The sequence below is a fragment of the Triticum dicoccoides genome, chromosome 3B (assembly GCF_002162155.2).
Source record: "Triticum dicoccoides isolate Atlit2015 ecotype Zavitan chromosome 3B, WEW_v2.0, whole genome shotgun sequence".
Taxonomy (NCBI): domain Eukaryota; kingdom Viridiplantae; phylum Streptophyta; class Magnoliopsida; order Poales; family Poaceae; genus Triticum; species Triticum dicoccoides.
The window spans coordinates 432160178-432176536 of record NC_041385.1 but is presented as its reverse complement, the minus strand read 5'-3'; the positions used below and the strand labels follow the sequence as shown (position 1 = coordinate 432176536).

At 48.3% G+C, this 16359-nt stretch overlaps 2 protein-coding genes across 2 annotated transcripts in view; both read left to right on the top strand.

The window, feature by feature from the left end:
* LOC119276352 (putative aminoacrylate hydrolase RutD) overlaps positions 1-903 on the top strand; it is a 2267-nt gene extending 1364 nt beyond the window's left edge. The window contains exons 4-5 of the mRNA XM_037557401.1: positions 413-487; positions 617-903. Coding sequence (XP_037413298.1) covers positions 413-487; positions 617-752 — 211 coding nt within the window. The 3' untranslated portion in view covers positions 753-903. The remainder of the gene's footprint in view (positions 1-412; positions 488-616) is intronic.
* A 13453-nt stretch (positions 904-14356) lies between these two features.
* LOC119276351 (zinc-finger homeodomain protein 5-like) lies at positions 14357-15316 on the top strand. Its single transcript, XM_037557400.1, has one exon. The coding sequence runs from the start codon at positions 14480-14482 to the stop codon at positions 15176-15178; it is 699 nt and encodes a 232-aa protein (XP_037413297.1). The 5' UTR covers positions 14357-14479; the 3' UTR covers positions 15179-15316.
* Positions 15317-16359: the final 1043 nt, after the last annotated feature.

Sequence of the window (16359 nt, the reverse complement as noted above, 5' to 3'; positions counted from 1 at the left end):
CTAAATACACCATCTTAGTTAACCTAGTAAATACATTCCATATCATAAAGAAAAAACAACACTACACCAAGATATGTTTGACTCTTTGTACTAGTATAGTACTCCAATTGATTACTCAGGAGGGCAGAAGCATTGATGGGTATTCATGGTTGGGAGTAATAAGGGTCATGAGCGGCGGTGATATGCTGAAGGCTTTCAATGCTCTTACCCAAGTGAACGACCTGTTCAACTTGACAGTAACACAAACCAGCCCATAATTACAAAACATGCTTCCCGTATAGTACAAAGTTGATGCACTAAAGCCACCAAATCCATCCGTGAAGAATATAAGCAGCGAAGAAAGAACTCTACCAAGCAATTCCCATGATTACCAGTAGTACCAAGGTTGCTGACAAACGTTTCTTGTCCTTGCGCCGCAGAAAATACTTCTGCTCTGGGGACACAACGACAACATTTTCAACATAGAGCTCGCCAAGACAATGAAAGAGTAAGCTATCTATCTGTGCTCTTGAGATTTCAGACGACTTGAGCTAGCTTCACAATCCAAAGCATATTCTGAAGCTAAGCGTGTAAGCCGAGGATTAGATACTAACAAATGGTTTTCGGGTATACGCAGGCAGCTCGGCGAGGAGACGATGCTGCAGAGCATAGACAAGGCCGGGCATCTCGTGCACCTGGAGAGGCCCTGCGTGTACAACCGCCGCCTCTTGGAGTTCCTCGCATACGTCAGTGCTGAAGCTTCCAAGGAGTGACAAATTAGTAGGTCCATCGTGTCCCGGAGAGTGCTTGATTTGTTCACAGACAACTGGGGTCCCATTTGTTGCAGCTTGATTGTTTGGCCGTGTATAATATTTGTGAGTGTGATGCATAATAATATGGAGTCACCACCGCCCAATTTGTCCATTTCTCTCTTGCAGCTAAACAGCGCTGTACAACACTTTTTTCGAGAGTACGTCAATGATGTACCTTAGCTTTATAGAAGGCAGAAAGTATTTACAAGAGGTTACACGGGGTCGGCATCACACATCGATGCATCACACCCACTCCACTCCACTCTGAAAAGCGACTACTCACAAAACGCTGACACTCCCGAGCCTCCTGCCAATTTCCACAACTTCAACTCTTGAAAGATGAGTTTCATGGTTCCTTGAGCGTCCCTAACATTTACATTTCTGAATACTCGTGCATTGCGCTGCTTCCAAAGTGTCCAGCAGATCAACATGACAAAGGAGTTAAATCCTCTTCTGTTGGCTTTGATGATCTTCTTCCTACTTGTCTCCCACCACTCTTCCAATCTAGACTGGACCGAGGGCAAGTTTGCCTGCTCCACCCCAACTTTGGCAAAGCAAAGATACCAGACGTGCCTTGCGAACACACATTGCAGGAGCAAGTGATCCACCGTATCCTCCTCCTGGTCACAAAAATAGCACGGTGAGGTTTCCTCTTGCAGGCCATGTCTGAGTCTTCTATCCGAGGTCCAGACTCGATATTGTACTGCCAACCACATAAATATTCTGCAAGATAACGACGCCCAGCTCTTCCAAATTCCTTTATACGACTGAAATCGGATCCCTCCCTCACAGAACATTTTATAAGCCGATGCCGCTGTGTATTTCATGTCAGCACACCACTGCCAAACGGCCTCATCCTCTTGATCCAGAGACGGGTGCACCTCAATCAGCACCTCCCATAATCGGATGAACTGCGCCAATTCATCAGTGGACATTTCTCCTAGGATGTCCATCGTCCAAGCATGGGAGGACAATCCCTCCTTTACTGCTCTCATGTTTCTTACTTTGGTATTTACTTTGGCCACGATCAAGGGCGCCACCTCCGCAATGCAAGCACCGTTGATCCATCTGTCCTTCCAAAACAGAATGCGGGAGCCATCTCCAAGTTTCCAACTGACCAGGTTGTTGAACGCTTGCTGCACATTCCGATCTGGCGTCAATGGATCCTTGCAAAGAGAGCCTTGGCTCAGTGGTTGGGCATGCCGGCATGCGGTTGTGCAGCCTAACAACCCGAGTTCAATTCCTAGAATTGACAAGTGATGCATAGGGGGTTTTCCCCATTTATTGAGGATCAAGTTTGGCGTGTGGAGGAACCACTCATCAAAAAATATCTTGATACTCATTTAAAAAATTCTGAGGACCATGTTTATCTTGGTACTCATACTAAAATGGCCGTATGCATCCCTAGTTGGTGCAGAGGCCGGGGAAGTGAAATTCTCCCCCAATTTTTAAGGTGGCCATCATCGTACCCTCTCGCACGCCTCCCTAGGCGATGCCAGGGGGCCAAAAAAACCAGCGCCGCCAGCCTCCCTCGGCCATCCTCCTGCCGCTGATGCCGCTGGCAAGGTCCACGGTGGCGGCGGGCCCAGTGCCAAGGCGCTAGGGCGGGCGGATCTGCAGCGGGATCCCCTTGAGGCGGCAGGGGCGTCTCTTGTGGTGTGTCCGTGGGCAGCAGGCAGGGCGGCGCCCCTGGCCTGTGCGGCGGCGGGCAGCGGTCCAGGACGGCGATGGGCTTCCCTTCGTGCATGGATGGCTCTGCCTGAAGATGGGTCGCGGCGACCGCGGATCTGGCGTCCCGTCCAGATCCACTGCGGCATGGTCTTGGCCGGCCAGCGGTGCGTGGAAGGACCGGTGAGGGTATGGAGGATCTCTACCGGAGTACCAGTAGCGGTATACGTCTTCATGGCGAGACTCCGCGCGGTTCTGGCCAACCACGAGATGGAGTGGTGGCAGGTGGCTGAGGCGGCCTCATACCCGGAAGGTGTCCTGGTTGAGGAGTGCACCGGACTGGTGGGTGCCCCATATACCCGGCAGGTGTCCTGGTTGAGACCTCAGGTCTTAGATGTTAGGTTCGGCTGCGAGGTCTGTTTGGTATTAGGCCCAGACTATCAGCATCCCTTCATCAACTAGATAGGAGTAGCGACAGATGTTGTCTAGACGGTGGCTTTAGTCTTACTGGTGTATGACTTTGTAAGGTCTTGTGTTAATAATTAATAAAATAGCTGCATGCATCGTCCAGATGTAGAGGCCGGGGGTCCTCCTTCATTTCTAAAAAAAATTAAGGATGGATCCCTCAAAATCTTTAAGCAAACGGCCAGGAGAGCAAAATTTGAAGGAGTTAAGTTTCAGACCCACCCTACTCTCTTATTTTTAATTTTTTACTCGGCCATGACACCGCTCCTTAAAACAACTTCCCTTGCCTCTCGTCCACCACCGCCTGCCTCTGCCTCCCTGGTGACCGAGTGTTAGACTGTATATACGTAGACTTTGTATACATCTTGTATTGTATCCTTTGGTACCTCTATATAATGAGATAGCCACACTCCGTTTAAGGTGTCGAGCAGTTTCTCAAATCATATGTTTTACATAGTATCAGTTTAGGTTATGATATCTTCCGCTGCCTCCACCGCCACCGCCGCCGCTGTTGCGTCGGCCCTTGCTCCTACGTCGCCCTTCCTTGCCTCTCGGCCCCTCGCGGCGGCCGATGGTGCCCTGCGCTGTCAGGGTCCCCGATCGGATCGGGCGCCCAGGGCGATTTGACTCCCTCGACCGAGATCGTGGCGATGCCTCCCTATGACGCTCCTCCTGCACCGACCTATGGCGCCTTCTCCACCTCGTACGGCGCTCCTGTGTCGGCTTATGGTGCACCACCGCCGCCGTCATCTTCCTGGCCGATGCCACCCTACTCAGCGCCGCCACCTCAACCCTACACAATGCCGCCGCAACCCTATACGGTGCAGCCGCCGCAACCCTACCCAGCGCCGTCATAGCAGCCCTATGGGGCCGCGGCCGCTTCGCCGTATGGGGCCCCTGTCGCATCGAACTACTGCGCCCTAGCTGCTGGTCCTCCTGGCTTCTACCCACCATACTCGGCGATCGCCACTCATCCAGAGACGGCCCCGTCGATGGGTCTCTATGCACCACCGACGCAGACTCACGCTGATCAGGCCGCAGTGCCGTCGCCGTTTTACTTCTCGCACCTGCTGCCAGTGAAGCTCGCGCCGGACAACTATTTGTTGTGGCGTGCTCAGGTGTTGCCTCTTCTGCGGAGCCACTACCTCGAGGGCTATGTTGACGGATCCATCCCGTGTCCGCCTCCTCATCATCCGGCGTACCACACATGGGTGGACCAGGATCAGGCCATCCTCTCCGCCATCTAGTCTTCGCTCACTCCGAGCGTTTCGTCGATGGTCATCTTCGCCGCTACGTCTCGAGAGGCATGGGTGGCGCTTCACACTAGCTTCGCCTCCCAGTCCCAAGCGTGTGCTCATTCTATATGCACCGAGCTGGGCGAGACCAAGCTTGGCAACCTCAGCATCACAGACTACTTCAACAAGATGACCGGCCTCGCTGACACGTTGGCCTCCGTCGGTCAGCCGCTTCAGGATGAGGACTTCACCACCTATGTGCTTAACGGGCTTGATGATGACTATGACAATCTCGTTGAGAACGTCCATGGTCGCAATGATCCACTCCCGCCTCGTGAGCTCTATGCACGCCTCGTAGGTCGCAACAGCGCATCAAGGCGCGGTGTGTCTCCCCGAGCTTCGTCTCTGCCAATGCCGCGACTCGCGTAAACCTCAGAAGCCGTCACCACCAGGTGGCAAACCGGCACCCTCATCACAGCAGGCCTCGCGGGGCAATGCGCCGACCATTACTGGCGGGAGCCGCCCACTTGCTTGTTGTCCCTGTTGCGGCGCTCAGCAGGCCTGTCAGTTGTGTGGCATTGAGCGTCAAATTGCCTCCCGCTGCCATAGACGCTTCAAGCAAGATTTCCTTGGCCTGGGTAACAATGGCAAAGGGAATGATAAGCAGGTTGCCGCTGTGGTGATGAGTCATGAGCACGGGCGCACTCTGTCCTACTCCATTGATCCTACGTGGTATATGGACACAGGAGCTACAAACCATCTCACGAGCGAGATGGGCAAGCTCTCCACTCAGGAACCATATCGTGGTCATGATCAGGTGCACACCGCCAATGAAGCAAGTATGTGCATCTCCCATGTTGGTCAGGCCTCACTTCTTGCACACAATTGTCGAAAACTGCATCTTTCTAATGTTCTTCGAGTTCCCTCTGCTACACGTAGTTTGTTGTCTATTCCTCAACTTACTCGTGATAATAATGTCCTTGCTGAGTTTCACCCTTTTCGTTTCTTTATCAAGGATCTGGACACGAGGGTTGTTCTACTTAGCGGTCGTCTTTGCCATGGCCTATATGCACTTGACGCACCGCCCGCACCTCCTACACAGTTTTCTCCCCATGCGTTCAGTGGTGTTCGTGTGTCGCCTACGCACTGGCATGCATGCCTTGGTCACCCTGCTGCTCCTATAGTTCGTCATGTGCTGCATCGTCATGAACTACCAGTTGTGTCCAATAAAACTGATGAAACTATCTGTGATGCCTCTCAGCAAGGCAAGAGTCACCAACTTCCCTTTTCAGAGTCTAGTCGTGTTGTGAAACATCCTCTTGAGCTTGTGTTTTCTGATGTATGGGGTCATGCCCAAACGTCTGTTAGTGGCCATAATGATTATCATTGATGCTTATAGTCGGTTTACTTGGCTATATTATTAAGCATAAATCTGATGTGTTCGATGTTTTTATTCAATTTCAAACACACGTTGAGCGTCTCCTTAAGCAGAAAATTCTTCATGTTCAAACCAACTTGGGGGGGTGAATACCACAACCTCAATTCGTTTTTTAACAAACTTGGGATCTTGCACCGTGTGTCTTGTCCTCATACACATCAACAGAACGGCGCCGCTGAACGTAAGCATCGTCATCTTGTAGAAACTGGCCTTACCTTACTAGCTCATGCCTCCGTTCCGTTTTGGTTCTGGAGTGATGCTTTTCCACTGCCTGTTTTTTGATAAATAGGCTTCCCTCACGACTTCTAAAAATGAAAACCCCGCTTGAACTCTTGCTCAATGAAATCCTAGACTACACGTTCCTAAAAGTGTTTGGGTGTGCATGTTGTCCTCACCTGCGTCCTTACAACAAACGTAAGCTAGAGTTTTGGTCTAAGAAGTGTGTTTTCCTTGGGTACAGTTCCCTCCACAAAGCGTACAAGTGCCTGCATGTTCCTACCAATCGCGTCTACATTTCTCATGACGTCGTGTTTGATGAGAATGTGTTCCATTTTCATGCACTTCCGAACAACTCTACCACTTCTATGCCACCTGTGCACTCGGCTACACCTTCGCCTGATCAATTTGTGGATGTTGCAAATGCTCCTGTGCTACTTCCTAATCATTCTGCAGGTATCGGACGCGGTGCTCGTCTTGAACTCCTGGATGATCAAGCGACGGACGACGCCTACGATGGGGATGTTGATCTTGTGCATGGCCCATGCATGACGGGTTGTACCCGTCAACCCGCTGCACCCGCAGCCGCCTCGCGAGCGCTGGCCTCGCCCGGCTCGGTGGCTGCTTCGCCTGGGCCCGATGGTTGCTTCGCCTCGCGGGCCGCGTCGCCCTCGCCCGGCCCAGAGGCAGGCTCGCCTGCACCGGCGGCTGAACTCGGTATCCCCACCTCGGCTCCCAGTGGGCTGGCTTCACCCGGCCTGACGTCGCCTGCCCCTCCGATGCCAGGAGACTCTGGCGCAAACTTGCCGAGTTCTGGGTCCGCTGCACCAAGTTTGCCCTCGCCTCCGTCGCCTGCGTTGATCCCAGTATTGCCGGTGCTGCCTGCTGCGGTTGCTCTTTGTCCTCGAACACGCAGCCAGTCTGGCATTTTTCGTCCGAAGGAACGCAAAGGCGAGACTGTTGCGTGGCTTGCTGCTTGCATTGCTCATGCTGTTGCTGATCCCACAGCTGAGCCTCGTCATTTTGAGGCTGCACTGGGCATCCCTCACTGGCGTGCTGCAATGGAACAGGAATTTCAGGCTTTACTGAAGAATGACACTTGGCAACTTGTTCCTCCAGTTTCTGGCGTCAACGTCATTGATTCCAAGTGGGTTTTTAAAGTGAAGAGACATGTTGACGGTTCTATTGAACGTTACAAGGCACGGCTAGTTGCCAAGGGCTTCAAACAGAGGTATGGTCTTGATTATGAAGACATATTCAGTCCAGTTATCAAGCCTACTACCATTCGTTTGTTGTTGTCTCTTGCTGTTACTCGATGGTGGTTTCTTCGTCAGCTTGATGTGCAGAACGCTTTCCTACATGGAATTCTGGAGGAGGTTTGTATGCGTCAGCCACCGGGTTTTATTGATCCTGCACATCCTCATCATCTCTGCCGCCTTGTTAAGGCACTTTATGGACTTAAACAGGCTCCTCGTGTGTGGCATACGCGCCTTGGTTCTGTTCTTTGGGCTCTTGTGTAACATCCCAAATTTTCAATTTGGAATGTTATACATAGGTCACATATGTATATCATATTTAATTTGCATTTTGGTGGTGATCCTGAAAAATCCTAAGCAATTCAAGGACCCACGGAGAGAGTTCGGAATTTTACTATTTTCATATTTGAATTTTCTCAAATATTGAAACGGGGATCATTTTGGTTTTAATTATTTTTCTCTCCAAAAAAATATTTCATAATTAAAATATATGAGAGGAGATAATATGACTTCTCCAAAATAAATAAAATATTGGAGGAAAAATGTTAAAAACAAATAAATAATTTTATTTGGATTTTATCGCTATTTTGTTTGAATTAGAAAAATATGCATTTTTCAAAATTTGCATTAGGTCCGGGAAAATTGTTCACTTTGTCCTAAATTTTATTAGAGGACGGCGAAAATTTATTTCAGAATTTTTGGAGTCCGTTTGATATTTCTTTTCATTTATTTTCTTCGCCCATTAAAAAAACGAACCGACCTAACGGGCCGAGCCCGAGCCGGACTCTGTCCGCTCAGGCTTTATAAGCCGGCCAAGGCCGCTGCCCCATCCCACCAGCCCGCCCGCCCAAAACCCTAGCCGCCACCCCGCCGCCGCCTCGCAGTCCGCGCCGCCGCCGCACCTCGCCTCGCCACCCGCCTCCGTCGCCGCCGCCGCGACGCGCCTCACCACCCACCGCCGCCGCCGATGATGTCGCGCCGGAGCCCACCGCCGCCGCATGTCGGAGTTCACCGGGAAAGTCGCTGGTTTTCTTTGGTTTTGTTTTTCGGTAAAAACCCTAGATCGGTTTTTCGTTTAGATCGGGTTTTATTTCAGTTTTATTTGGTTTAGTTTATTTAACGAACGTTCGTTCGTTTAGATCTGTTAGTGAACAATTTTCGTTAGATTGGTTCTGTTAGTGAACGTTCGCGCCATAGTCTTTTTCTTTTATTTTATTTTTCGGCCAGGGACCTATCCGCAATTACTTTTATCGCAGATTAGCCCCTGATCTTCAAACCCTCGTAACTTTTCAACCGTTTGTCCAAATCCAGTGAAACCAACGATAAAATCTTCGTCTTGAGCCCCTCTTTCTGTTTATTGAACAAGGTTTTGACAATTTAAAATTTGGTTTCAAGTAGTTTTGAATTTGAAGTTCTTTTGACCGTAGTTTTAGCTCCGTAGCTCCGATTTGATTGATTCTTTTTGCAGATCGAATCTCTTCAGTTGGATTTCCAAATTTGATCTTCCTATTTGAGTTTTACCCGTGCATCTTTGCTTGAGTGCTTATGTATGCTATCGTTTGTTTGCGATAGAATTCCCGGAGTGCGAAGCGTGCTACTACGAGTCTCTAGGGTTTGCGGATCGTCTGGAAGGCAAGTAACAAATTGATCATACTCTTTTCATACCCAGTTTTTATGCATTAGTTACAACCCTCAAACATTGCATGGTTAGGATTTGATAACATGTGGGTATTGGGAAGTAGTTGATGAGGTAGAACCTATTACCTGTTTTATTATCAAACCCTTGGGAGTTACTTCTACGTTATGCTCATGTTGCTATGCTATGCTCGTAGACTTGGATTGGGTTTGAGTGTAAGCATGAAAGATGTGAGATTGTTAATTAATGGTTCAACTTAAGGTGGCAACTTTAATACACATCTGGGTGGATTGTTGGTTTGGGCACCTGGGGTTATACCAGTGTTGTCCTAGGAGATCTCGGGGTTATACCGTGTGATCCTCCTATGGTCCGCCACCCAGGCTCAAAGGGATCATAAGATTATTCATGCTAGAAACTTCTGTGTGCAGCCACAAGCTATTATGGGCTCTAGCATAGTTGAGTATGTTGCATGACCTCTTCTAGTGGTAGGCTAGCAGATGTAGGGGATGTAGCTTGGTATTGTATACCCGTGGTTAGAGTTAATGCTTCTGAAAGACTGTGTCTTGGTCATCCATTTCTCAAACACCATGAAGTGCGAGAAATCCAACGAAGGAGATCGAGTCTTGTGGGGAAAAGTGCGCAAACCTCTACAGAGTGTATAAACTAATCATGGTTAGTCGTGTCCCTGGTCATGGACATCTTGAGTATCTGGTACTTGAATTATTGATTTGATCTCATCACTCTAAATTAATTTTGTTGGGTTGAAAATTACTTTTAATTGGGATTGAGATGGGGGTACCATTCTCAATGTTTCAACCACCATGATAGTTAAATAAAATATATTACTTTGAAGTAGGGAAAAATTGGCTTGTCGCAAAACATTGTAACCATAGAGCCTCCACCAGCCATATATGCATGTAGTGATAGCCTTTATCTGCTCATTGCTCTACTGTGTTACATTGCCAGCATATTCCATGTGCTGACCCGTTTTTGGGATGCAACATATCATGTTGCAGACTTTTCAGACGAAGAGTAAGGTGCGCTAGGTCGTTTGTCGTGCACTCAGCTATGCCGTTGGAGTTGATGGACTCACTTTATCTTCCAAGCCTTCCGTTGTTATCTTATTTAGATGGCCTTAAGCCATATTTATTGTAATAAGTTCTCTTTTGAGACTTTCAATGTAATAAGTGTGTGATTGCTACTCTGTTATAAACCCTTCAAGTACTGTGTGTGTCAGCATTACCGGTCCAGGGATGACACTAAAGCACAGAGATTCGACTGTTTGAGGTTGGATCGCTACATCTTGGGTTTGTTCCCTCCACTGCTGACACGTCACTGTTTCTCCTTCAGCGTCCTGAGGTTACGATGTATCTACTGGTTTATGTTGATGATATCATCCTCGTCAGTTCCTCAGATGTTGCTGCTGATCGCCTTGTGACTGCACTGAGTGGTGATTTTGCTGTCAAGGATTTAGGTGCTCTGCACTACTTTCTTGGTCCGGAGGTCTCACAGTCTTCTGTTGGGTTAACTCTACCTCAGAAGAAGTATTCTTTGGACTTGTTGCGTCGTGCTGGCATGCTGAAATGCAAACATGCTATCACTCTGATGTCTGTGACTGATCGATTGTCTGCCCTTGACGGAGATCCTCTTTCACCTGATGACGCTATTGAGTACCGCAGTCTCGTTGGTGGTCTGCAATATCTCACTATCACTAGGCCTGATGTCTCTTATGCAGTCAACCGTGTGTGTCAGTATCTCCATGCACCCAGGACATCTCATTGGTCAGCTGTGAAGCGTATTCTGCGTTATATCTGCTTCACTGGCTCGTATGGTTTGCTTCTTCAGCTTGCACCGTCTTGTGAGCTCTTAGCTTTTTCAGATGCGGATGGGGTTGGTAGTCCTGATGACAGGCGATCCACGGAGGGATATGCAGTGTTCTTTGGTCCTAACTTGATCGCCTGGAATGCTCGCAAGCAAGCTACGGTGTCTCGCAGCAGTACTGAAGCTGAGTATAAGGCAGTTGTTGATGCGACTGCTGAGATCATATGGGTACAGTCCTTATTGAGAGAGTTGAGAGTCTCTCCAAGTCATCCTCCAGTTCTTTGGTGTGATAATATCGGCGCTACGTATTTTTCTTCTAATCCGATGTTCCATGCTCGGACGAAACACATCGAGGTTTACTATCACTTTGTTCGGGAACGCGTTGCACAGAAGCTACTTTGTATCAAGTTCATCTCATCAAAAGATCAACTTGCTGACATCTTCACGAAGCCTCTTCCACAACCACAGTTTGTAGGCTGTAGGCGCAATCTTAACTTGCTTTGTACTTCATGCCATAGTTAAGATTGAGGGAGGGTGTTAGACTTTATATACGTAGACTTTGTATACACCTTGAATTGTACCCTTTGATACCTCTATATAATGAGATAGCCACACCCCATTTAGGGTGTCGAGCAGTTTCCCAAATCATATGTTTTACACCGAGAAAATGGAATCCCCTACGCCCCGCAACTCTGGCGATCCTTGTCGGAGCCGGAATCACGCCGAGGCCAGAAATTTCGTGAAATCATGCTTGTGCGGTTATGCATACGCTGGTGGTTGTGTGTGCTCACCTCTATGGCCTCCTCCGTCGTCGTGGTCCTTCATAGCCAATTCTTGAACATGCCGAGGCCTTCTAGCGCATCATCGGGCGGCGTTCCTAGAGCCTCAGTGGTGTCCTACAACGCCTGCAATACTGCATGCCAAGGCCTTCTAACCCATTGTGCACGCACACCATGCACGACAAGTAACCCCGCTCACACACGCGCGCGCGCACTATTTCATGAAAACTCCTCGCCGACGCCGTGGTGGCGAGGCGGCGGGACCAGGGTTGGGCGACATGGTAGAGGTGTGCGCGGCTAAGGTGCTTCTCCGGCTGGGCGCGTCTAAAGGAAGAAGATGAAGAGAGACTTTCATGTGGGGTCAGTTCATTTGAGGACTTAAATTTGAGGGTTCGGTTAGGTCCGATCATCATTTAACTTCTCAAACTATAATGAGTTGAGTTTAAAGGAGCATATAAGTAGTTAAAATAAGAGATCGGTTAGAGATGCCCTAAGTGCATTAGTTTATGGCATAGAGAGTACGAGACCATACGTTCTAGAGAGTTAAAAGATTCATTACTAAAAGAAACATGATTTATAGTTGAGTTTAAAGGAGCATAACCATGGCCACTAAATTATGTATCTAAGTTAAGTTGTTCTTTTAAGACACCCAAATGGTATCTAACATCTTATGTTTACCAAGATAAACATAGCTAGTACAATTAACCAACCACAAGATACAGAACGATAAGATATAAAACTACAACAAAAACCACATTGGTCATCTTATTAATTCCGTTGTATGCCGATGGTCAGAGCTTGAAAATTGCAATAAACCGACAATAAAGGAAATTGACACGTGCAAACGACCTCGTCAAACAGGGCTTTGAAGGTTAAAAAAGGTACTTGCCGCTAAAAATGAGATCCGGTAACCAACAAAGAAACATAAAAAACATCGACTGAGGCATCACCTCGCGTAATCCAAACTTGCAATCCTTCACCACATGTCAAGAGAGTTGGAGAAAACAGACCATGCCACACACAAAAAGTCAAAAGAAGAGGTTGATTGTAACGCTCCGGACACACTCGTCGGTTACTGGCCGTTGCACCTGACGGATCTAGACTGGCCTCACAGATCAATACTAGTCTTTTCTGTGCACTTTGTCCTCACTCATGCGCACCTGGGACCAACTTTCCAGTCGGTCATCTATCCTGAAATTGCTCCAAGATGAGCACGCTTAACTTTGGAGTTCTTTTCGAATTGGCTCCCGGAAAAGAAAGAATTCCTTATTGATATCAGTAGTCTATCATCCTATTAAACCAGGCTATCACATACACCCCCACTCAAAGGAACCGACGTCCATGTCGGGCCATGGGAACGTTCCCTCTTGGCATATACGGTCTCTAATACCAACTTGTAACGCCTCGGACACACCCGCCTGTTACTAGCCATTACTCGTGACAGGATCTAGACCGGACCCATAAATCAATATTAGTCTTTTATGTGCACTTTATGCTCACTCATGCGCAACTAGGACTGAAATTGCTCCAAGCTGAGCACGCTTAACTTTGGAGTTCTTTCTGAATTGGCTCCCGGAAAAGAAGAAATTATTTATTGATATGAGTAGTTTATCATCCCTATTAAGCTAGACAATCACATTGATGTCATCACGCCAAAATCGAGCTAACTCCTTCCCTTGATTGCACGCCAACACCAAGATCCAAAGAGGGACAACAAAACTAGCAGCGCCTACCCTTATAGGCCCTTCATTGGTGTCGGATCATACGCCGTCGAGGTAGGGAGAGGCAGGAGAGACCTTATTCTGACGCGCCATCAACGCCAACGCCTCGTTGATTCCTTTAGGGAACAAAAACCTAAGTCAAATAAGGATCTACTAGAACTAAATGAAACTAGCAGGTTCCCAATACTCTAGCTAACGACAAGGTCGTAAACCGCGATAGAAGGGGGGGCGAGGTTGTGGTGTGGATGAGACGTTAGATGCTTGCCGGGGTTGGGGAAAAGGGAGCGACTCGTTGAGTTCAATTGTTTGTACCATCCTAAAAAATGTCAGCATGCTAATTAAAACTGATACAATTAGTCAAACATGTGGGGGATTAACATAGAGGGGAGAGACAAGTTACAATCCAACATTGAGTTGGGGAAGGAGAAAGGCATGGAGCGTCGGTGGATATGGCAGCGGCCCTTCAGCCGTTGCGGGGCGTTGGCGAAGCCTCCCCCTTCCTTCTTCCCTATCTTGGTCCTTCCTCCATGGTGGATATGGTCTTGCTGCAACAATGGAGGTGTGACGACTCATGGAAGATAGATTTGAGATGGATGCCGGCGACTAGCGTTGGAGGTGTATAGATAGGAGGGCTCCACGGGCCTTCTCTATGGATGTGACTTCTCCCCTTTGATCCAAAGATTCTAGAGGAGCCCAATCCTCGCCCAATACCTCCCTTGGTTTCTAGGGAACTCGTAGGAACAAATATGGATAAAATCGGTGAATAATCATAGAAGTTATGGTTGATTCTTCGGTCAAAAATGGGTGGTATGCCCGTGCATGGTCGTAAAATACACACAAATATTTCTTAAATACATGGTGAACATTTCTTTTAAATACACGGTGATCTTTTCTTAACATATGGTGACCATTTATCTAAATACATGGAGGACAATAATATGTTGAACTTTTTTAAGGCATAGGTTGAATTTTTGTAAAGATATGGTGAACGATTTTCAAATATACGATGAACATTGTTTTAAACACATGATGATCATTTTTCTTAAATACATTGTGATCGGTTTCTATAGATAAGTAAAATAAAAATTATTTTCCTAAATATATTTTAAATTTTCAAAATATATATAAACTGATGAAGTCGAAAGGTCAAATAAAAATGGTAAGAAAAAGAAAGCCGACGAGTCTGACGAGACCGTACCAAATATATAACGCCAACGAAAGGAAAATCAGCAGTGTAATGCAGAGGCAGACTCTTTCTCCGGCTGGCTGAGGGCGATATATAGACGCGCCCGACCACCTAGCGTGACGGTTCCCAGAAATATCCCAGACATGACCCCAACCGCGAGCACAACGTTGACGCACTATTTCCCCACCAAAGACGTAATCGTCAGCCTTGGCGTGCTGCAGTTTGACAAGCACAAGCACACGCGCGCGCTCTATTTCTATACGCGCAATGGAATTCCGGGGAGAGGAGGACGGGGACGGCAGCGACGTGGGCGACGGCGCCCCGCCCGCGGCACCTCACCGCAGCGCCACCGCAAACGGGCCGGCAGACAACATGCAAGCGGAGGCGAGGCGGCAGTACCACGAGTGCCTCCGTAACCACGCGGCGGCCGCTGGCGGGCACGTCCTGGACGGATGCTGCGAGTTCATGCCGGCCTCCCCCGAGGACCCACTCGCATGCGCTGCCTGCGGCTGCCACCGCAGCTTCCACCGCCGCGACCCCTCGCCGGGGCGCGCTCACTTGCCGCTGCTGGCTGCCAGCGCGCGCGCACCATTGCTGCTCCCGCCGGCGGCGAGCAAGCACCCGCACCAGCGCTTGCCGTTCCCCTACGGCCTCGCGGCCAGCGGCGGCACCGGCACGACGACCGAGTCCTCCAGCGAGGAGCGTCGTGGGCCGTCGCCGGCACCGCGGAAGCGTTCCAGGACGACGTTCACGCGGGAGCAGAAGGAGCAGATGCTGGAGTTCGCGGAGCGGGTCGGGTGGAGGCTGCAGCGGCAGGACGAGGCGATGGTGGGGCATTTCTGCGCGCAGGCCGGGGTCCGGAGGCAGGCGCTCAAGGTCTGGATGCACAACAACAAGCAGAGTAGCAGCGGTAGGAGGCAGCAGCAGGAGAAGCAGCTTCAGGAGCATAGACAAGAGCAGCAGTAGCCATGGCAGGAGACAGGTTCCATAGTACAGTAGGAGGCAACGCTCCTCGCGCCCTTGTAAAGTTTTTAACTGTTGGAAAGTTCTTATGTTCTTTTTCACTATCTTCTAATTGGGCTGATCACTGTTGCTTCTCTGTCATATCAGTGCATGATCATTCCTGGTAGGAGCATTGGTTGGATTGGATTGGATTGGGATATTTCTTTTGGTTATTTTTCTGTATACATTTTTTTACTATAATATAAAGAAAAACACTGTCTACACAATGTAGTACGCTGTATTTCATTTTATTTTCGAGTTGGTGAACTACGCTGTATTATAAGCCTTAATTCATATACTGGTGCCCTTAAAATTAAAGAAACCATGAGCACATTCGTTCTGATAATCGCAATCGATGTCAAAAGAGTGTCTATTGGATGGTTGATTTTGCGTTTACCGAATCAAAATGGGTTGCCGAGGCATGCGACATAGCCTGACAGCAACTGGATTATACCAGGCTTAATACAAGTGGACGGCTAGATTTCCACGCGGGACAGGTAATCGCATTGCCTGTTGTGTCCGCATCTGTTATCTTTGAGTTGGATTACAAGGATTTTGTTTGAAGGAATTGTGAGGACCATGGTGCGAGGGAGAAAAGGTTGACAAGGATGCCATGGGTTGGATACCCCTCAAGATAACAGGCAAGCAAAAAGGAAAGGAACTTCAACATCTTGAGATCTTGCACTATTCGCAGCTTATAAATTCTTGAGAAGAGTTCCACTCGAATCTTCATGAGGTGAAAAGGACAAATAACCACTAGTTTTATAAATATGGATTGAGCTATACAACCATATAAGTGAAGATTTGGACATTAAATCATAACTGGTTTAAAATGTAACGGCCCTAACAGAGTGGCGGCCGTTAGTATGAGCACGAAATTGATTCCGAATAGAAAGTGCTATCAGAAATTCACCGTCGACCATAAGAACAAGGTACTCCCTCCATATAAATATATCTAGCATAATACATTTTTGGAGATTGCCTTCGTTAATATGAGCACTGGATCATACTGATCCGGGTTAATTAATACAGAACTTTTTCCCCCCGCAAAAAAAAAATCAGAGACAAAAGACTTGCCCAATTCATTAATTATAAAGAGAAGGTGTTATAGACTCCAAGGTTGCGATCGAAACCCTAGCCGCCGC